Source organism: Convolutriloba macropyga, chromosome 8, assembly GCF_964194025.1.
Source record: "Convolutriloba macropyga chromosome 8, txConMacr16.3, whole genome shotgun sequence".
Lineage (NCBI taxonomy): Eukaryota > Metazoa > Xenacoelomorpha > Acoela > Convolutidae > Convolutriloba > Convolutriloba macropyga.
In genome coordinates, this window is record NC_134475.1 from 38,511,991 (window position 1) to 38,536,097 (window position 24,107).

General features: G+C 32.4%; 1 protein-coding gene across 1 annotated transcript in view; it reads left to right on the top strand.

The window, feature by feature from the left end:
* Nucleotides 1-4,183: 4,183 nt before the first annotated feature.
* The window catches only part of LOC142344110 (innexin unc-9-like), a 134,031-nt gene continuing 114,107 nt past the window's right edge, over nt 4,184-24,107 (top strand). The window contains exon 1 of the mRNA XM_075395607.1: nt 4,184-5,004. Coding sequence (XP_075251722.1) covers nt 4,876-5,004 — 129 coding nt within the window. The 5' untranslated portion in view covers nt 4,184-4,875. The remainder of the gene's footprint in view (nt 5,005-24,107) is intronic.

A 24,107-nucleotide genomic window follows, 5' to 3' on the forward strand; every position in this document is an offset into this window, starting at 1 on the left:
TTTAAATTTGAGTTTCGGTTGTGATAATTTGTTCGTTGTTGATACTTTCATATGCATAGTCTTCACAAAGTGACAAAGCTAACCGTGTGTTCTAACTATTAATAGGTTTCGAATTGAAAAGCACTACTCGATGATAACGTGTTGATAAGTTGTTTTCGCCTTTCAATTTCTTAATTTTAACTTCGAATGGTAATAATGAAAAAAATACATTTAAAAAATTAGCTGGCTGAAAAATTTGATCCAACTATTTTGTCATGTTTTATACCTTTAAATGCTTATGTCATGCTTTTATCCCTTTAAACCTTATCCCTTGAAAAAAAACGGCAGCTGTTGCATGCAATTTTTTAGGACCTTAAACGTCCTTCAAGCCCAATTGATACTAATAATGATGGGTACTTAAAATTTTAATTTTTCGTAAATAGAACTATTATCAGTAAAATTCGCTTGTAAAATATGCCTCCAATTTAACAGCTTTATTCAATCTGTGTTGAGTCTTTTTAAACTGAAATCATTTTGAAAAGAGTTTTAGACAAGGCGAATCGGTAATGTGCGATCGCACATAAGGTTCCGACCCCGCTCATCCACAATTTTGGCTTGATTGTCTATCAGATGAGATAGCTATTGATTGTCTATTGATGAGATGTGCAGATATTAAGAAAGCGAGTCAAGACGAACAGCAAAATCAAACAACAGCAACAACAAAAATCAAATTACATCAAAAACTTCATGTCCGTTTTAAAAAACAAAACTTAATAACAAAGTCAAAATACCGTCAGATAAAACTGATATTAAACAAAATAATTGTAACTCACCAGAAAAGATAAGTACAATTACCAATGTTTTTTCATAGAAGGAATTAAGAGCTGCCGGTATTCAATTGTTTACGTGGTTACAAAAAAAAACATATAGACAACAAACAAAAAATCAAATAAAACTTGGCAGAAAACACTTCCGAAACCGTAAAGCCATACTATGGCCATCAAAATGTGTTCAATTGCACTTTCTGCAACCACCGGTAGTATATTATGTGACCCCTCATTAATGAAGCTAATTAAGAGGTAGACAAAAATGGAAAACAAAATGCAAAAATAAGTAACACTTTAAATTTTTTCGAAAAAAAATACTTCCAAAGACATGAACGCCATTAATTACTGAATAAAACAATAATTAGGTTCGTATATTTTTTCAAAAGAAGCCCAGGAGAAATGCAATTATCCAAAATATGTCTTATGTTTACAAAACGAACGTCAAACATGACAAAAATCAAAAATTAATTTACTTTTTTTTTCGTGTCGAAGACAGTAAAGTCAACGAATTCTTTAAAAACATTAGATTGGGTGACATAAATCCCCTTTTGAAACCTTCCCTTGACAACAATAAGGCCATATAAGGCCTGTAATTAACGACACTAGATAACAACCAGACAATAAAAGGAACAAAATTGCGAAGTTAAAAAGTGTTTTTTTTAGATGAAAACAATTGTTTTCAGAGTCATGAAAGCTACCAGCTATCTACTAAAATCAGAATATCGTCTCATCTATTCCTCTATTAAAAGGCAATGAAACCGGGTTATTGTACAGTAAAATTTCATACGACTAAAAAGACAAAGTAAAGACGGCAGTAAAAGACAATTTAAAAAAAAATCAATTAAAATTTTTTGAAAGTAGTGTCGAAGCCGTTAAAATCATAATCTATATCTTCAAGCAATTTAAAAATATCAATTGTGCTTTAATTTGAAAGCCAATAATGTGATATATGAACTGTCAATAACGTGATAATGTGATAAAACTAGAAAACTTGAAAAATGGGCAAATACCTAAAATTTAGGAAAATTTGAAATCTAGTAGTATCAAAGCCAGTAGCCATAAGTTAAGGCGTAAAACCACAATAAGGATTGAATTTTATTTCAATAGAAAGAATAAGACTTCTTTTCATTGCGGACAATAAGCTGCATTTTGACCAAAGAAAGAAAAAGTTAGAGGCAAAAGTTCAACAAGTCATTATTTATCTGAAAACCGAATACTTTTAAAAGTCAAAACGACCATAAATTTTCAAGTAATCAACTAGATACAATAATGTGGAGCTAACTAGGAACCCAAATAAAACTATCATTAATAAGTTTTTTTGAAATATTCCGTTATTTAATTATTGTAGAAGAGATCGAATTTTTTTTATAAAAAAGACCGACTGTTTACAATCCGAAATTTTATTGGATTATACCACTCCAAGATTGGTCCAAAACTAGCCCTGCTAATGCTGTTTGTTCTTTAAGAACACTTAATTATTCGAATGTTATAGAAATCCCCCTTTTGAGTCTACAAAAATTGTGTTAATAGTGTTTGGGTCTGTTCTTCCTGTGAATTTAATCGAAATGGACTAAAGAAACTTATTTCGTGCTGTTTTTGAAGAAAAATTCTTAATTTTGAAAAATTTAGCCAGAATTTTTGACAAAAAAAATAAAAACAGCCTACAATATTCTTGTGATTTTTTTTTTGTTTTTACAAAAATTGGCGAAGTTTCATTCAAAAATTCCGGAAAAAGTGAATAAAATTTCCGGAAAAAGTGAATAAAATTCACACTAATTTCTCAAAATTTAAACCTCGATAACTCTCTGTAAAAAAAACGAAAATTAAAAAAATCTCTTTTAATTTCATATTCTACGCTGGACAATCTTTCTAATAATACCAGTCTCAACTCTCTACGATGAATATATCGATCGGCCAAAAATGACTGAACAAAAAAAACCCGTTTGAGTATATAGTTCCTTCCCCCTCAAGAGGGGTCGGAACAATAAACGGTTGAGGAGCTGAATGAATTGTGAGGAGTAGAGTGTGTATTATCAACTAATTTTTTCAAACAAAACAAATTAGTTTTTAGGAATCTTGCAGGATAAACATTTTGCTACTTGTATATTGCAAGCTAATTGTTCTTGTGCCATTTATACCATTTTTTGCACATACTCTCTCAGAATCTTGTAAAAGCAAATGGGTGGTGCACCATTTTTTGGCCAGATACTGCCAGATTCTTGCACGATAAACATAGTGATTGTATAGAGGAGTGTTCAATGGCACATTTTGGCATTTTGAAACCTCTGTGCTCTAAAAACAATCTTGAAACAAGTAAACTATTTCAACCTCTGTTATTATATTGCACCGACTTAATTATACGAATTGAGAAGAAATTGCGCAACTTCATTTAGCTCTTAAGCTTTAATGAGAAAATTTGGAGTTGTTGAGAAAAATGTTCAATTTGAAGGGGACTGAATAGAGAACAGCGTGAAACCTTTTAGAACCCCCGTGCACTATTCAATTGAATTAATTGCAAACCTACGAATTGAATTACTTCAGATTGAAACTACATTAGTTTAATTTTTTTGACATAAAGTTAATGGGAGCAAAAAATCTCTTAATTGACACGTAGAAACGTTTCTCACATTTCTGTAAACTGTTGTCAATTTTCATTTTTCAGCTAATTTTTTGAATGGGAAAAACAAATTCGGTTGAAAGAAAAATCATAAAACAATTTTGTGAGGGTTTCGCAATTTTTAAAATGAGGGTTTTGTACCATCGTTTTATTGAAAGTTAATTACAACCATAGTTAAAAGCATAATTAATATTATAAATAGCTCTAAGAAAAACGTCCATTTTTTTGCTTTAAAATTTTAGCCACCGTATACACCGCATTTCTTACATTAATTTGCCATAATAGTCTATGCGGTGAATTTTTGTAAGACATGCGGTGAATTTGGTGGAGAATTTTTGTAAGAAATGCGGTGAATTTGGTGGAGAATTTTTGTAAGAAATGCGGTGAAAAGCGGTGAATTATTTTTTTTCACCGCATTCACCGCATTTCTTACGAAAATTCACCTTAAAACCTCGACCCGGGAAGCGTTTCTTATGCAAGAAATGAAGATAACTATGGTGTGAATATTGATGCTATAAATGGTTCAAATATGAAAAAAATGTCCAAAATGTGCAACTTATTTTACAGCATCGCGGCAGCGGTCGTAAGTTAAAACACACCACCTTTCTTTCTTCATTTCTACCTCTTGTTCTCGAATAAGAAACCGCTCCCACATTTTCCCAAATTAGTTCAAACATGGAACGAGCGGACGAGCGAATCAAAAACGGGAAAATAAGGGGAAAACGTGGGACAAAAAAGCAGAATTTATGCCTTTATAATGGATCTCTTTATTTATTTACGCAGCCGTAGTCGAGCCCAAAGATAAGACAGAAAAACCCGCTGTTGCTTCATTAGAATAGAGAAAGGCGAGCTTTCACTGCTAACAAAGAAAGTCAATATCAAAGCAAAAACCTCCTTTTACTCAGAGCTAATCAGTAAACAACAAAACGGCGCCCAAGAACTTAAATTTCCCCCTCATCGGTGTGTTATTTGTCAACAACATTAAACAACGAAATCAAATATCTATCCCATTTTTAATTTCGCACCAGCTCCGATTTTATCAAAAAAATTATAACTGCTCACCTTTTCTAACTATTTTAACCAACAAGAGGCGTCCCTTTTTCTGTCAAAAACGCTAAGCCCAATTTAAACACCCCCTCGTAAAAAATTACTTTCACTTTAAAAAGGTACATGAAATTTTTGCTTATCCTGAACCAATTTTCCTAATTTACAAATTATTTACCAAAACCAAGCCAATCACGCGCGCTTGTTGTTTATTTTCACGCTTTAGGGCTTACGCGGGCAGTATTTAAAGTATTTAATACCTGCTAAAAACGGCTCTCAACTCCCCTGAAAATCCCGCAATAACAAACAATTGCCCTAATCACTTTATCGCCTAATCTGTGTGCGGAAACATTGCTCTTCACATTTTCTAGATTGCTTTTCACATCCAATACTTTTTTTGCAAGCATAATGTTCGGCGAAATTGTGAAAATTATTCATGACGCTGAGAGCCGAAATTGTGATTTTGTCGACAGATTAAATCATAAATACATGTCACTTATACTGGTCGTGTTGGGAGTTCTTGTCAGCACGAAACAGGTGAGTTATTTTTTTTTCAACACAAACAAACGATTGAAACAAGATTAACAAGATTTCAAACGTTGAAAATTATTAATGCTGTATAGTATTTACCAGACCATATCTATAAATAGTGAATGTATACCTATCATTCACATAAAATCAATCACATAAAAACCCACATAATTTTAGATAGGAAATGAACCCCCAATGAAATAAGCCACAGCAGAACTCCTAGGGGGTCAATTTCCTCTCTTAAATTATGTGGAATTTTTTTTCGTGAGGGTTTACTCCCTAGACCCCTGCTCTCCTTTTTCAGTTGATACGCAAAGGAAGAATTTGTTTTTTTTTCATAACCAAAAAGAGTACGAAAAATGTGCGAAATATATTAGAAGTCTCTGTTTTTAGTGTTTTGGATGAGGAGCAAAAGACTGCCAAAATTGCCGTCCTACAATTTTTTGCCAAAATGCATAAAGAACGTCTAAGCAATGATACGACCCGTTTGTTTTTCAAACAGACTGAATGGGGTCTAGGAAATAAACCCCCACGGAAAAAAACACTTAGTTTTCGACAAGAAATAAAACCCCAAGGAAACAAACCACCACCGAATTAATAAGGTGTAAAAATTATTCATGACGCTGAGAGCCGAAAATGTGATTTTGTCGACAGATTAAATCATAAATACATGTCACTTATACTGCTTGTGTTGGGAGTTCTTGTCAGCACGAAACAAGTGAGTTATTTTTTTTTTCAACACAAAAAAAACGATTGAAAAAGAACAAGATTTCAAACGTTGAAAATTATTATTTAAACATGCTGTATAGTATTTACCGGACCATATCTGTAAAAGGTGAATGTGTATATCTATGTATTCAAAGTTCTTAACAAAACAGCGCCTTGCACTAATTATACCCTTTCTTGATTAGTTTAATTTATAATCCTGGGGTTACATTTTACCTCTCAAATCAGATATAATGTAACAGACACGATGGGATATCCAAAACTGCAGCTTGAAAATTCCATGAGCTATAAAAATTTAGAAAAAGTTTTTACAGCCCCTATGTTTGTTTTCAGTGGAATGTAATTATATTGATACAATAAATACTGTGTTAAATTTTGTTTAAAGTTTTCTTATTATTCTATTTCTAATATTTGTTTAATCATATTTTTATATTGATCAGGTGATATCAATTGTTCAGTTCAACAATATTTTCCAGCTGAAAGTATTCTTTTCAAATATATATTTTTTTCCTGTTGTTCATAAGTTTTTCAAAACTCAGTTCAGTAACTAATAGCTCCAGAGTTAATTTATATAATATTAAAAGGAAAAACCGTGACCATCTAAAAATATTTCTCACGAAGCAAACTTCTATCCCGCAATTTATTTGTTGGTTAAACTGGCACTGCATTTGGGTTTTTTAAAAAGTTCACAAGTTATATGAATTAAAAACCAGTGATCAAAATCAGTGACACTACATCATCTTAGCATCGATGTTGTGTTAAATAAACGGACATGAACACATCTTATAAGTTTGCAGTCCTGGAAAAAGAGTACCCTAAGCAATTTTAAAAACTTAAATAATTGAAAAGAAAAGTATTCTTTGATCTCATAGATTTCTGGAAGTAGCGGCAATCTGAACTCAGCAGATTTGTTTTCTCTAAAATTTTGCTGTCAAATTTTTTGTCAGCGAAGTCATGAAAAGAGAGTTGATAACTTTAATGAGGACTGAGCAGTGTTTTAAAAGATATTTGAAAGAAATTTTTTTCCTAATTGAAATTTTTTAATGCAAATTTTGTAAATTTGGAAATCAAATATTTAAGTGATCAATGTCTTGACATCGAGCAACTGTTTTGATATTGTTGACTGCCATGTAACAAAAATAATTAATTCGGTTCGTTAAATGGAACGGGAAAGAGTAGATAGCGTATATTTTCTTCGAATGATTTCAACGTTCTTTTGGCTTCCGAAAAAGTTTAGGATTAAATGAAAGCGACAGCAAGTTAAAAATTTATATGATGGAATAAAACATTTGAAAAAATATGTCACACCACGTATCCTAACATGCATTTATTGTTTGAGACATTGTTATGGTTTAAATTACTTTGCATGCTTATCCAGTTGTTGTCATTACAACAGTTATCTATATACCTTAACAGTTTGTTGAATAAATTTTCAACCAAAAACAGCACCTTTCTTAGCAAATGATTTAGACAAGATTGGCCAAATTTTTGTATCATTGTTTTCTAAAATAATAAAAAAAGCTACCACCTCAGTGAAACCCAAGCTGTTGTGACGGATTGGGGTTAAAATCAGTTTTTTTTGGTTTGATAGGCATTAACATGGTTGCCTTTGTTAGAGAAAAAAAAGAAAATTTGGTTTCTGTAACATATGAGAAAATCTGAAAAAAGGTTGCAGGATGACCAACAGAAAAACAATTATAACGTTTGCAATTAACCATTGTACTTTTTTCAAAATACCGTCGATTATTAATGTTCCTGTTATTGACTTCAATATATCTTTTCAATGGATTTTAGTTTGTTTATATTCTGTATAATTAATTTTTGATTGAAATCTCATTCTCATCTGACTAAACTAATATCCATAAATTTCCAACAACTGGTAAAGTTTTTAGCATGAGCGTTTAGTTGATTTGACACAAGAGTTTTTAAGTTGTTTTGAAATCTAGTCAAATCTAGTGTTTTGCTGTTAAACTTTGCTTTAAGTTAAAATTCACGCCCAAATTTTGATTTCCGATTGAGAAATTATTTACGCAAAAAGTTTGCAGTGATAAAAGTCTGGAAAAATAAGTGCCACAAAATAAAATTTAGAAATTTGGTTTAATTGCGTGTAACCTAAATTATCATTGAAAAGTTTAAAAAGCTGACAACAAAACCAAAGTGCCCAAACCCACCCAAATGTATACAAAGCAACAGTTCTCTCAGAAAAACAAATTGGCTGGAAAATATTTCAGGCTTATTGATCATTGAGAAATCCCATCAAAAAAAATGATTGATTGATTGTTGCCTGATTCGACATAAAACGAAGACACGTGGGTTTTAATGTTCAATTTTTCATGACAACAAACTTAGTCTGGCATCAGAGGCATCTCATTATATGGAAAGTCGACTGCAATTCATTTTACTAACCGAGTTGCCCAAGCTTGAGCCACTTGTTAAAGCCGTACTGAGGCACCGTATAAAAGAGATAAAACAGTATTAAGATCAAGTTAACTTTTTGACGGGCCATTATACGGCAATGCGAGGACTTGTAAGTCACTGTAAGGCCGTACCGTTATTGATAGGTACCGTGCAAAGGTCGTACCAATTTTTTTATAAGGTGTCCCAAATTATAAAATAGCGTTGTCGCAAATTATAAATAGGTGGTTGTCGGGTAACTCTCTAGTCAAGTTTGCAAACCATTCTATAATTCATTTTTTAACGTGGAACTATGGGTGACATATAACAATGGTAAACATAGTCAGATATGATGCGCAAAACTATTTGCTTGAGTTACCAGAAGATTTGTTTATTCAGATGCACCGTTCTAGAAAAATAAATCAGAAATTTATTTTCAATCGACAGGAATTTTCAATGTTTTTTGCTTCAATGGCAAATTAAGTGATAAAGCAACTTCGTTTTTTTTTAATTTTTGTTGTCATTTTTTGAATATGTTTGAATTCTTTCAGTTGCTTAACTTTTAATTGCACTATTGCTGTCTCTGCAAGATTTCTATGAAAAATCAATCAATTTCTTAATAACAGAGATTTTAAACGAGCCTATATTGTGCTTTAAACATGCTATTTAGGATGTTTTTGAGATTTTAAACGAGCCTATAAATTTTAACATGCTATTTACGTAGAAATGAAAGATGGCCTAATTGGCTTTTAATTAGGGGTCAGGACAAAATACCCAATGCCATTATACCCAATTTGACAAATTACCCAAAATAATCCCAATATTTTGTTGTATTTTTAAAACTCCCAAAGCAATTATTTAGCAAAATATTTAGCTAGTGAATTTACCTAGAGGAATCGATATGAAACTATCACAGCCGAAATTGGGATTAATTGTTCACTGAATTATGAAGAAGCATTCTTATAGTATATTGCATGCTAATTTGTAATCAGATTGTTGAGCAAACAGACCAGAGGGAATAAATATGGCACAAAGCCAATGGCTGTTTTGGCCAATTGGGTATTTTGGCATTGGGCATATTCACACATAATCATATTATTAACTTGAAGACACACAAATTACTTATTGCGGGATTGAAGGATTACCCTAGTCGGAAAAAAGTTTATCTTGCAAGATCTCGCAAGATTCTGGTAGAATCAGTCCAGACGATGCATCGTCTTGCAAGAATTTCTTCCAAAATCTTGCAAAATCTTCAAAGATAATTTTTTTTTCTCGCAAGAATCTTTAAAGATAAATTTTCCTCCTACAAGAATCTTACAAGATAAACTTTTTTCCCACAAGAATCTTACAAGATAAACTTTTCCTTAGATGCTTTGCTTTAGATGTCAACTCGGCTCAAACTTTGTAATTCAGGTTTTTTCAACGGAATTTGTCTATTTGCAAGAATCTTGCAAGATAAACTTTTTCTTGCAAGATCTTAGAAGATAAACTTTTGTTAGCAAGAATCTTTCAAGATGTTGCAATTAAATTTTTTGCCTCGACTAGGGTGTTTATTAATTAGCGATTGCTCATATCTCTGCTTTGTAAAATTTTAGTATCGCGAAGATGTCTTAAATATTAAGTAACATAATTCGCAAACGAAGGTTTTAGGCCAAATAAACTTGTTTTTGCAAAAAAAAACAGTGAGATTTTGGTTCTAATATTAAGCGCAAAGGTCTATTTAGCAAGAAGTTTCAAACGTGAAAAAAGTGGTTGTGGTCAGTTATCAGTTTATCTTCTTGCTCTCATAATAATTTTTCATTTTCTGCATTGAGCAAAATCACACTTGAGGCATGGTGATACTTTTTCAGCCCAACCTCCAAGTTTATTTTCAATCGACAGGAATTTTCAATTTTTTTTGTTTCAATGGCGAATTAAGTGGTTCAGCGACTTAGTTTTTTTTTAATTTGTAGTTGCCATTTTTTGAATGTTTGAATTATTTTGGTTGCTTTACTTTTAAATGCACTATTGCTGTCTCTGCAAGATATCTATAAAAAATGAATCAATTTTTTAATAACAGAGATTTTAAACGAGGATATATTGTGCTTTAAAGATGCTATTTAAGATGTTTTTGAGATTTTAAACGAGCCAATTTTTTTAAGTTTCTATTTATGTAGAAACGAAAGAAGGTCTAATTGGTTTTTAATTATGGGTCAGGACAAAATACCTAATGCCATATTACCCAATTTGACAAATTACCCAAAATATGCCCAATAATTTGTTCTCTTTTTAAAACTCCCAAAGCAATTATTTAGTAATATATTTAGCTAGTGAATTTACCTCGTGGAATCGACATGAAACTATCACAGCCGAACTTGGGATTAAATTATTAGCTGAATTATGAAGAAGCATTCTTATAGTACATTGCATGCTAATTGGTAAGCAGATTGTTGAACAAACAGATCAGAGGAAATAAATATGGCACAAAGGCAAGGGCTGTTTTGGCCAATTGGGTATTTTGGCATTGGACATATTCACACCAAAATAATATTATTACCTTAAAGACATACGAATTACTTATTGTGGGATTAAAGGATTACCCTAGTCAGAAAAATTTATCTTGCAGGACCTTGCAAGATTCTGGCTGAATCTTGCCAGACGATGCATCGTCTTGCAAGAATTTCTTCCAGCATCTTACAAAATCTTCAAAGATAGTTTTTTTCTTGCAAGAATGTTACAAGATAAACTTTTTTCCTACAAGAATCTTACAAGATAAACTTTTTTCCTACAAGAATATTACAAGATAAACTTTTTTTCCTACAAGAATCTTACAAGATAAATTTTTCCTTAGATGATTTGCTTTAGATGTCAACTCGGCTCAAACTTTTGTAAATCAGTTTTTTTTAACGGTGTTTGTCTATTTGCAAAAATCGTGCAAGATAAACTTTTTCTTGCAAGATCTTACAGGATAAACTTTTGTTTGCAAGAATTTTTCAAGATCTTGCAATTAAATTTTTTGCCTCGACTAGGGTATTTATTAATTAGCAATTGCTCATATCTCTGCTTTGTAAAATTTTAGTATCGCGATGATGTCTTAAATATTAAGTAACATAATTCGCAAACGAAGGTTTTAGGCCAAGTAAACTTGTTTTTGCAAAAAAACAGTGAGATTTCGATTCTAATTTTAAGCGCAAAGGTCTATTTAGCAAGAAATTTCAAACGTCAAAAAAAATGGTTGTGGTCAGTTACCAATTTATCTTCTTGCTCTCATAATAAGTTTTCAATTTCTGCATTGAGCGAAATCACACTTGAGGCATGGTGATACTTTTTCAGCCCCACCTCCAAGTTTATTTTCAATCGACATGAATTTTCGATGTTTTTTATTTCAATGGCGAATTAAGTGGTTAAGCGACTTGGTTTTTTTAATTTGTAGTTGTCATTTTTTGAATATGTTTGAAATTTTTCAGTTGCTTTACTTTTATTTGCACTATTGCTGTCTCTGCAAGATATCTATAAAAATGAATCAATTTCTTAATAACAGAGATTTAAAACGCGGATATTTTGTGCTTTAAAGATGCTATTCAGGATGTTTTTGAGACTTTAAACGAGCCAATAAATTTTAGGTTGCTATTTATGTAGAAACGAAAGAAGGTCTAATTGGCTTTTAATTAGGGGTCAGGACAAAATACCCAATGCTATTTTACCCAATTGGACAAATTACCCAAAATATGCCCAATAATTTGTTCTCTTTTTAAAACTCAAAACGCAAAGCAATTATTTAGTAAAATATTTAGCTAGTGAATTTACCTCGTGGAATCGATATAAAACTATAACAGCCGAACTTGGGAATAAATTATTAGCTGAATTATGAAGAAGCATTCTTATAGTATATTGCATGCTAATTTGTAAGCAGATTGTTGAACAAACAGATCAGAGAAAATAATTATGGCACAAAGGCAAGGGCTGTTTTGGCCAATTGGGTATTTTGGCATTGGGCATATTCACACAAAATAATATTATTACCTTAAAGACATACGAATTACTTATTGTGGGATTAAAGGATTACCCTAGTCAGAAAAAAGTTTATTGTGCAGGACCTTGCAAGATTCTGGCAGAATCTTGCCAGACGATGCATCGTCTTGCAAAAATTTCTTCCAACATCTTACAAAATCTTCAAAGATAGTTTTTTTCTTGCAAGAATGTTACAAGATAAACTGTTTTACAACTAGAATCTTACAAGATAAACTTTTTTTCCTACAACAATATTAGAAGATAAACCTTTTTCCTACAAGAATCTTACAAGATAAACATTTCCTTAGATGATTTGCTTTAGATGTCAACTCGGCTCAAACTTTTGTAATTCAGTTTTTTTAACGGGGTTTGTCTATTTGCAAGAATCGTGCAAGATAAATTTTTTCTTGCAAGATCTTACAGGATAAACTTTTGTTTGCAGGAATTTTTCAAGATCTTGCAATTAAATTTTTTGCCTCGACTAGGGTATTTATTAATTAGCAATTGCTCATATTTCTGCTTTTTTAAATTCTAGTATCGCGAAGATGTCTTAAATATTAAGTAACATAATTCGCAAAGGAAGGTTTTAGGCCAAATAAACTTGTTTTTGCAAAAGAACAGTGAGAATTTGATTCTAATTTTAGGCACAAAGGGCTATTTAGCAAGAAATTTCAAACGTGAAAAAAATGGTTGTGGTCAGTTATCAGTTTATCTTCTTGCTCTCATAATAAGTTTTAAATTTTTGCAATGAACGAAATCACACTTGAGGCATGGTGATACTTTTTCAACCCCATCTCCAATTTCTTTTTCAATCGACAGGAATTTTAGGAATTTTCAATGTTTTTTGTTTCAATGGCGAATTAAGTGGTTAAGCGACTTGGTCTTTTTAATTTGTAGTTGTCATATTTTGATTATGTTTGAAATCTTTCAGTTGCTTTACTTTTAATTGCACTATTGCTGTCTCTGCAAGATATCTATAAAAAATGAATCATTTTCTTAATAACAGAGATTTTAAACGAGGCTATATTGTGCTTTAAACATGCTATTTAGGATGTTTTTGAGATTTTAAACGAGCATATAGTTTTTAACTTGCTATTTACGTAGAAATAAAAGAAGGTCTAATTGGCTTTTAATTATGGGTCAGGACAAAATACCCAATGCCATTTTACCCAATTTGACAAATTGCCCAAAATGTGCCCAATAATTTGTTCTCTTTTTAAAACTTCCAAAACAATTATTTAGCAAAATATATAGCTAGTGAATTTACCTCATGGAATCGATATGAAACTACCAAAGCCGTACTTGGGATTAAAATATTAGCTGAATTATGAAGAAGCATTCTTATAGTATATTGCATGCTAATTTGTAAGCAGATTATTGAACAAACAGATCAGGGGAAATAAATATGGCACAAAGGCAAGGGCTGTTTTGGCCAATTGGGGATTTTGCATTGGGCATATTCACACCAAATCATATTATTACCTTAAAGACATACGAATTACTTATTGTGGGATTAAAGGATTACCCTAGTCGGAAAAAAAGTTTTTCTTGCAAGACCTTGCAAGATTCTGGCAGAATCTTGCCAGACGATGCATCGTCTTGCAAGAATTTCTTCCAAAATCTTACAAAGTCTTCAGAGATAATTTTTTTCTTGCAAGAATGTTACAAGATAAATTTTTTTCAAACAAGAATCTTACAAGATAAACTTTTTTTCTTACAAGAATATTACAAGATAAACTTTTTTTCCTACAAGAGTCTTACAAGATGAACTTTTCCGTAGATGCTTTGCTTTAGATGTCAGCTCGGTTCAAACTTTTGTCATTCAGTTTTTTTAACGGGGTTTATCTATTTGATGAATCTTGAAGACAAACTTTTTCTTGCGAGATCTTAGAAGATAAACTTTTGTTTGCAAGAATCTTTCAAGCTCTTGCAATTAAATCTTTTGCCTCGACTAGGGTATTTATTAATTAGCAATTGCTCATATCTCTGCTTTGTAAAATTTTAGTGTTGCGAAGATGTCTTAAATATTAAGTAACATAATTCGCAAACGAAGGTTTTAGGCCAAATAAACTTGTTTTTGCAAAAAAACAGTGAGATTTTGATTCTAATTTTAAGCGCAAAGGTCTATTTAGCAAGAAATTTCAAACGTCAAAAAAGTGGTTGTGGTCAGTTACCAGTTTATCTTCTTGCTCTCATAATAAGTTTTCAATTTCTGCATTGAGCGAAATCACACTTGAGGCATGGTGATACTTTTTCAGCCCCACCTCCAAGTTTATTTTCAATCGACAGGAATTTTAAATTTTTTTTGTTTCAATGGCGAATTAAGTGGTTAAGCAACTTGGTTCTTTTTTAATTTGTAGTTGTCATTTTAGTTGTCATTCAAGAATACAGAAAAAATGAAATGAAAAAAAAAGATTGAAGAACACCTTTTCTGATGCTATATTTTAATAATTTTCTGATGTTTTTTATTAAATTGATTTTGTCGGTGCGCAGAATATGTGTACGTTCAAATATTTCAACTTTTTAAGAGTTTTCAGTCTAAGACTAGGTCTCTAGGATGTAGGACGTTTTTTTGCCGCTAAAAATGGTTATCTTGTAAGATCCTTGCAAGTCGAATGGTTATCTTGCAAGATCCTTTCAAGTCGAATGGTTATCTTGCAAGATTCTTGCAAGTCGAATGGTTATCTTGCAAGATTCTTGCAAGTCGAATGGTTATCTTGCAAGATTCTTGCAAGACGATGGCTATCTTGCAAGATCTTGCAAGTCGAATGGTTATCTTGCAAGATTCTTGCAAGTCGAATGGTTATCTTGCAAGATTCTTGCAAGTCGAATGGTTATCTTGCAAGATTCTTGCAAGACGATGGCTATCTTGCAAGATCTTGCAAGAATCTTGCAAGATCTTGCAAGATAACCATTCGATTTCGACTGGGGAAGTTTTCAATTTCTGCATGGATTGCAATCACACCTGATGCATGGTGATACTTATTCGGCCGCACCTCCCGCCCCTATAAAGTTCTATTGGGAAGTTATGAACTTCCTTATAGCACTCTGCTATTTAAATAATGCACGGTTTGGGTGTGGAATTGACCCCTTTGTTGATTGAAAAGCCAGATGTTTTAAATCATTTGTTCACTGTTCTTTCGCTGGTCTTTTGTTCGAGAAGCTTCATGTGGCCTCGAAGCTGTGAAAAAATGTGTTGTTAATGCCGCTCTTATGTTTCAAAAAATATGCAGGCCAACATTTATTTTTAAAAAATTTATAACATGTCTTAAAATATTTAAACTCGTGATTGTCATATTCTTTTCTTCTGGTAGATTTCAAATGTGTGAATGAGTGAAGAGAAAGTGAAAAGTGCATTGAAAATTGACAGCTAAGTGTGAAATAGTTCAAAGTGTGCTCTAAACTTGAGGGTCTAAAATGACAAAAATGCATTTGCATTCACTCGTTTTGCGCCCTTATTTCAACTTGACTTTGCACTGAATATCAGTTGAGTTTACCAACTTCATCTGCGGGGCGAAAAAACCCACCACCTCCACTAATTGAAATTTTGTCTATTCTCCTCAAAAATAGTTATTGTTTCTGCGGAACAAAACAAGGCCAATTAACAAGGCTAAAACCGCCCTATAGACTAAGGTGGCATAATTAAAATACAAAATATAGGCCTACAAAAAGAGAAACATACTGCTGTTTTCTATTTATTGTCACAATTTTCATAATTTTTTGTTCCCCATTGATTAAAATCAAAATCGCACAATTTTGCTCGGTACAGTAGTAGCTCCGTAAATATAAATTAAAGGTTTAGACAGGACAAATAGATGAATTAATTATAACTTTTGAGACGTTTAAGAGGCTAGGTAAGGTAGGTTCACTCGCTATGTTTGGACCCTATTTATGAGAGAAACCATTTCGTGAACTCTTGTCGGTTTTTCTACCAAATATTGAACCTAGGTTTTGAAATACTAGAAGTTTTTACTCTTTTGTCGTTTATCAAAAACTGTAAAGTAAAAAGTTGATGGAGATAATACAAAAAAACTGTACTTCTGCGATAACGGGTACACGTATTAGGGTATTGAAATTGAAAATCCTCATTACTGACTGAGAAAACAGGTGACAATGCAAGTTAAAAACATGGGTTCGGTTCGTTCCTAGTAGAATGAAAAACGCATCAATTAGCATTTATTCAAATTTTGATCAACAAGTTGTTGATTCAACTCTATTAATGATTTTGAACAATTTGTTTGAAAAACTTCTGCTCGCTTCAGCCCCTTTCTTGCATAGTTTTCTTGATTTATCAGCCTCGAAACGCGCTCTCTGAGGTCCTAGCCATCTTGTTTCCGCTGCCACTTTGCTGCGTTTAATTTCTTAACACCAATTTGTTTGAAAAATATGATATTTTGTCAAAAAATGCTCTGAGAAATGCAAAAGGCGCTTTAGCCAAGTACGAAATGCGCTAAAAAATCTTTTACACATTTTTTACATAAGTTTTTAAACAACGCCTTACTTAAACAGTTTCTTCGCATTTCAACATGTCAGTTTTAAAAGGTGCGGAATTGAGCAAAATTTAACTGCATTGTGCAAATTCTGCGAATTCAGTTCTTTGCTCTTTTCTTACAAAAAATGCGTTTAGTTGCCTTTGACACCTCGACTGGCGTGATTTTAATCAACTTTAATTTCTTTAAAACGTTTTTCTAATATATATGGTAGAAAATTGAACTATATTTGCCAGTATGTTGTTCCAACTGCAAACAATTACCTTAATCCAACAATTGTTAATGACACATTTGTTTGTAATGATCAAACAAATCTGTTGTCTATATTTTTTGCAGCTATTTGAGCACTTTCCTGGTCAATGCGACTGAACTAGGAAACAAACAATGGTAACGTTAGAAGAAAAATTTTCTAAAGTCCAAAATAAGATCAGTGAAATTGATTAGACAAATCATTGTAATGTGATTGATACCTTTATTTCCTTGAATGTTTTAAGTATAGAGCTCACACTAAAACATTTAATATAAAATATTATCTGACATTTACCGATACTGGTAGATTTCAAATGTGTGAATGAGTGAAGAGAAAGTGAGAAGTGCATTGAAATTGACAGCTAAGTGTGAAATAGTTCAAAGTGTGCTCTACTCTAAACTCGAGTGTCTAAAATGACAAAAATGCATTTGCATTCACTCGTTTTGCGCCCTTATTTAAACTTGACTTTGCACTGAATATCAGTTGAGTTTACCAACTTCATCTGCGGGGCGAAACAACCCACCACCTCCACTAATTGAAATTTTGTCTATTCTCCTCAAAAATAGTTATTGTTTCTGCGGAACAAAACAAGGCCAATTAACAAGGCTAAAACCGCCCTATAGACTAAGGTGGCATAATTAAAATACAAAATATAGGCCTACAAAAAGAGAAACATACTGCTGTTTTCTATTTATTGTCACAATTTTCATAATTTTTTGTTCCCCATTGATTAAAATCAAAATCGCACAATTTTGCTCGGTACAGTAGTAGCTCCGTAAATATAAATTAAAGGTTTAGACAGGACAAATAGATGAATTAATTATAACTTTTGAGACGTTTAAGAGGCTAGGTAAGGTAGGTTCACTCGCTATGTTTGGACCCTATTTATGAGAGAAACCATTTCGTGAACTCTTGTCGGTTTTTCTACCAAATATTGAACCTAGGTTTTGAAATACTAGAAGTTTTTACTCTTTTGTCGTGTTATCAAAAACTGTAAAGTAAAAAGTTGATGGAGATAATACAAAAAAACTGTACTTCTGCGATAACGGGTACACGTATTAGGGTATTGAAATTGAAAATCCTCATTACTGACTGAGAAAACAGGTGACAATGCAAGTTAAAAACATGGGTTCGGTTCGTTCCTAGTAGAATGAAAAACGCATCAATTAGCATTTATTCAAATTTTGATCAACAAGTTGTTGATTCAACTCTATTAATGATTTTGAACAATTTGTTTGAAAAACTTCTGCTCGCTTCAGCCCCTTTCTTGCATAGTTTTCTTGATTTATCAGCCTCGAAACGCGCTCTCTGAGGTCCTAGCCATCTTGTTTCCGCTGCCACTTTGCTGCGTTTAATTTCTTAACACCAATTTGTTTGAAAAATATGATATTTTGTCAAAAAATGCTCTGAGAAATGCAAAAGGCGCTTTAGCCAAGTACGAAATGCGCTAAAAAATCTTTTACACATTTTTTACATAAGTTTTTAAACAACGCCTTACTTAAACAGTTTCTTCGCATTTCAACATGTCAGTTTTAAAAGGTGCGGAATTGAGCAAAATTTAACTGCATTGTGCAAATTCTGCGAATTCAGTTCCTTGCTCTTTTCTTACAAAAAATGCGTTTAGTTGCCTTTGACACCTCGACTGGCGTGATTTTAATCAACTTTAATTTCTTTAAAATGTTTTTCTAATATATATGGTAGAAAAATGAACTATATTTGCCAGTATGTTGTTCCAACTGCAAACAATTACCTTAATCCAACAATTGTTAATGACACATTTGTTTGTAATGATCAAACAAATCTGTTGTCTATATTTTTTGCAGCTATTTGAGCACTTTCCTGGTCAATGCGACTGAACTAGGAAACAAACAATGGTAACGTTAGAAGAAAAATTTTCTAAAGTCCAAAATAAGATCAGTGAAATTGATTAGACAAATCATTGTAATGTGATTGATACCTTTATTTCCTGGAATGTTTTAAGTATAGAGCTCACACTAAAACATTTAATATAAAATATTATCTGACATTTACCGATACAACCTAATGTTTTTTGCTATCACAATTGAAAGGAAGTTCTCTGCGCAAAAATGTCAACGTAATTAAACGACGCACAAAAATTGAATCCTAAACTGTTGTATCTTTTTTCTCGTTTTGTTGAAATTGCTGCAGTCAAAGTCCCAAGACATCTCATCAAAAATTCAAAAACAAACCAAAATACGTACAAATTTTTTTTGCTGGAAACAAAATAAGGATGAATTTTTTAGGAAACGGACACGCTACTAGAATGTTACCAATAAATTTATTTTACTTTTTATAACTTGAGATCACTGATGTACGAAATTTTAGTATTCAGCTCGTTTCATTAATTAAAGCGTTCAAAACCGCCGTTATCCGGCTTTGCTGATATCCGGATGAACAAAACGTTCCTCGAGATTTTTACCACAATAGAGATCGTTATGCAAAAAAAACTGCAACTAAGCAACATTAAATATACAGATTTTATTTACTTCAAAGTGGAAAAAATAAAAACACACAAAAAGATAAAAGTTTTACGCAAAACTAACAGGGACAACGAGAGGCCATTTATTTTGATTATTTTTTTGAGTGCTAGTAGCTTGCAGAAGAGCTTTATCAACACTTTTTCACAGAACAAATATAAAACTGGCGTTTCTTGATTTTAACCAAAAACTTTTACGTCAAGAACAATAATGATAATAATTCCAATTAGTTTTGTTGTCATTCTCATGTCTAGCTTTGTGTATGCAAAGGTGCATTTATATAACAACTAGCTAAGTCATTGGAAGAATACTGGTATTCAAACAATTCATCCGAATATCATTTTTAAGTTAACTTTTCGAATATTTTAAACTGACACCAAAAAGTACCAAACTCACAAAATTGAGAGAAAGTTTGAGTAGCGTTAAAATTGTAGTGCTCATAAATTTAAAACGGTAGAATTTAATCCACAACAAAAACATTTAACCTAATTTTTAATATTTGAAATGGCAGACAACTCCATCAATACATAACGTACGTGTTTTATTTGAAAATCTATGATATGTGTCATTTAAAGTGGTAGTTTTTGGATCTTTTCTGTTAGCCCCCCCCCCCCCCCCGGTTAGTTTTGCACCCTCTTTATACCTGTTTCAACATACTGTTAAATTTAAGTTATTTTATCTATGAACATTTATGAACTGGCATAAATTAAAAGCTGGCACAGCTGTGGTTTGAAAGTATTAGACATTTCAACAAAAAATTGTTACCTATAACGTCAGCATCAAAAAAATTCTGTATTATATCATTTTGGTGTTATCGGCTTCAGTAAGGGCTCGACTCGATTTTCTAAAAATATTAGAAAACTATTCTAAAAGTGTTGTCAATCTACCTAGACACTCTTTTTCAATGAATTGAAACTATTGCTCTTACAATTCGCCAAAAGTTAGATTTTGGGGCGTGCTAAAATAGCGACTATATAGGACTAAGGGGCGCTAACAAAAAAAATCCTAATTTTTTGCCCAGTAATTGAAAGATTACAGACACTTACGCAGAGTTTCGAGTCTCGATTAATTGTTTGTGGTACAAAAATTGTACATTTCCGTTTTTAACTTTTTGACATCACACTATAAATTATCCAATATCCTTTGCATAAAATATCAAATCTTATGCAAAACAATTATACTATCTTGCAAGGTACTGTTTGATGCCTTCTGTTTAACACTTTTTTGCAAAATCGCGCATAGAAAAACGCGGGTGCTAGGCAAAAGCGTGCTAAGGGAAGGCCAGAAAGATTCATCCTAATTATTGAATGCGCCTAAAATGCTGTCAAATTAGCATGCAAATCGGTACCCTAGATTCACAAATACACAATAACTCACCCCCCCCCCCCCCCCTCACCCCATTAATCCTTGCTCTTTCTATAGACTGTGTGGTGCCTGAAATTTAATTAGGAGTTAGTCAAAAACGACAAGCAAACTATCTCTCTAAACCTATAATGTGACAAATTATAGCCATTGTGGATATTTATAACCTGCCAGTCGGTATAAGATTTAGTTATCATTCGAACTTGGTTTCCCTGAAATCAGAGGAAGAGACTTTTTTCAGCCTCATTAGCAACTGATCACATCATATGGAAGTCCATAATGTGTATAGATTATTTCACACATCTGACGAAAAAGAAAATGATCACAAGCTAATGTTTTGATTACGTAATTCAATATTCAGTTCTGAAACATTCATTGATTCAGCTGTTTTTGTTGCTGTTGTTTTCCCGCTTTGCACTTTTTCCCCAGAGAATCGCTTTTTTCTTAAGCCCAAGAGGTGAATAAAAGCCCGGAGGGTTTTTAATCAATTTCAAGTATGCTTGCCATTTTCTGATGTCCCGCCCCATCAAAAATTTTAGAACCCCGTGTTGCGAATTGAGACGCAAGTTATATTTTCACTTTCAAGGGGTTATAAATTTTCTCAGCAGGTCGTAAATTATCAATAGAAACTCTAGCCTAAGACATTATTTTTCACAAAATTAACTGGCAATTTGTCCGCTGAGTTTTTTCATCGGCGTCTGAAATTCTCTGAATAGCTGAAAAGATATTCATAATGGATCGATACAAAAAAGAAAAACTAGTTGAAAAGATAAAAGAGGAACTGAATATAAAAGCATGAATACAATATAGAGATAACCAATTTTGAACTGGATTTTACCTAATTGGACCTTGTCTGAATGCGCCATTAAAACTGTTGAAATGTCCTTCAAATGAGATAGAAAGTCGGCTTATCAAAAGCCATTTGCAGTTAAACAGAAAATGGAAGCATTTTTACTGATAGAGTATGATAGCTATTGACTATCACTAGTGAAAGTACAGAAGTAATATGAAAGTGTATGCTAGTTGAAAAAACGAAATTGCAAACCCAGCTGATAAATATAGAGCTGGCAGTTATTAAAATAAAACTGGATCCTATAAATACTCAACTGCTAAGTGGAAAAGAAGAAAAAAGAAATTAAAAATGTCTGATAACTTAAGATCCCAGAAACTTATTCAGCTTCGATTAGTCAGCTACAATCTTGGCTTTAGATCTTTATTGTAGGCAGTAGTGACATTACCTCCTCACATTTCAACACTTTTCATGAGTCTTTCTCAGAATGAAAGAATGATTTTTTCATAGCGGACAGCAGTGATGAAAATCCAAGAATTTCGTCAGAAATTTTATCAAATAGAGTATAACCACAAATAGAGCTTAAGGTCTTTTGAGTTCAACTTACCAACAAGGTTTGAATGCAAAAATTCCCCAGCTTGCTTATAACTTGATTGCTCGAATATTTTTATGAAAAAATCACGACCCAACTCAGAAAACAAACTTCTTAGGAGTCATGTAATTCGTAACTGAGATTTGTATTCCTCACCCAAAATTAGTAGCGTGAGGGATTTTACTGCGTTTAAGCATCAACCAGGCTTTCCTATATTTCTTGCTAATTGATAAGACGTCAACAAACAGATTTTCGAAATTAGATAATCTTACAGTCTAAAGTGGGCTATCTCAATCAGTCTCTGTTGCAGCTATTCGTCCGTTAAGATTGCCCGTTAGGCAGGGATAGTCACTGCTGATGAGTTTTTAGTGTCTCAACCAATCAGTGGGGAGCTCAACATATTCTGTGTGATCGCTTGGGTCGTTAACCTGTGGCGGGAAAAAACTTGAGTACGAAAACAGAAGAAAAAACTCCAAGAATGTAGTTCGGACAAAACACTTTGAACAGGAAAACGTCTCCATGAAGGTAGCCAAAGTGATTCCAACTGATTTGAACTGAACTGATAATAAATAAAATCAATGACCGGTTATGAATCGAGATTTACATCCTTCAAAGAGTAAAAAAACAATACAACGCTTTTTTTGAAAAAGATCTTACAGTTGACGTTAGATTTGGATGTCAGAATAATTGCAACAATTAGCTGCGCGAATAGATATAACAGTTGACAACTCTGAAAGAAAAGTATTGACAAATTCTGTCATTGATTTTCGAGCTAGTGAAAGAAAAGGAATTGCAGAGAGAGGTGTCAGATAATTCCGATTTAAAATTGCAATCGAGTTTTCTATTGTCAATGTTTACAGTTTATCTTAGAACAGTTTGTAAAACATTTTAAAAAATTATTTGATAATAGTCGTCTATTTTGGCAAGTATTGATGGAATAACACTCTGTCAGTAAAAAATTAAATCATTAATTTGAAAACTCAATGCATAACTAGAAGTCAGGCATGATACTGTCCACAGCTCAGAATATTCACACATCAGCATTTTCATAAAATGCACCTTACAATTTCATAGGGAAGAGCAATGCTGCTCAATTTTTTCTTCGAAAAAACTTTGTTTCAACAGGATGGAGAAAAGAACTTTTCAAAAAAAACAAGGCGGCTCGTTAATGTGCGTTCGCACATGATGTTCCGACCCGCGCTCATCTGCAATTTTGACTTAACTGTCTTTTGACTTACATTTTTGACAAAGAGATCAAAAATAGATGTTTGAGTTTAAAAAAATCGTTACACAACCAAACTAAAAATTGAATTAAATAATGTCATGTCTCATTACAATGAGATCTGCATTGAAAAGACTAGGAGAGAAAAAACAAAAAAAAAGCAAAAACAAAAATTTCACGGCAAAAATTCAATATCTAAATTTAAAAGCACCCAGTAACAACCTCAAAATTCAATCAGATAAAGATTAGCAACACCAACTCACTTTTTTCTAACTATACAGCACTTGGAAAACGTCCTTAATGGGGCGAGGTAACAAGTCGAGAAAGAGAAGAAAAAACGAGGCGAATTTCAAAAATCAATCAAATTTTTTTTATAACAAATAATTTCAAAACTCATCAAAATGATTAGATTACAACGAAAAAATTCTAGATAAATTTAGGAAAAAGTCATTAATAAACCAATGGATCCTGTTTTTGGTTAGACCAAGCCAAAACCTACAGAACAGAAAAAAACAGGCTAATACAGCAAAATCAAGAAAAAAATTGAGCGATAAAATTGCCGCAGCCATTAAAAGTGAACGTTTCAGTAAAAAACTTTTCGACTGTCAATTAACATTGGGAGCCACATGATTCTTTTTTTAAACAATTTGACTCCAATAGATCAACAAACATGAATAAATACATTAAAAAACGAAATTTTTTGAGAAAACCCGTGCTATCAAAGCCATTAAAACCAATAGCTTTCAAGGGAAGCTAATAAACGCACTAAGTTAAGTGACAACGCGGATGTTTTTC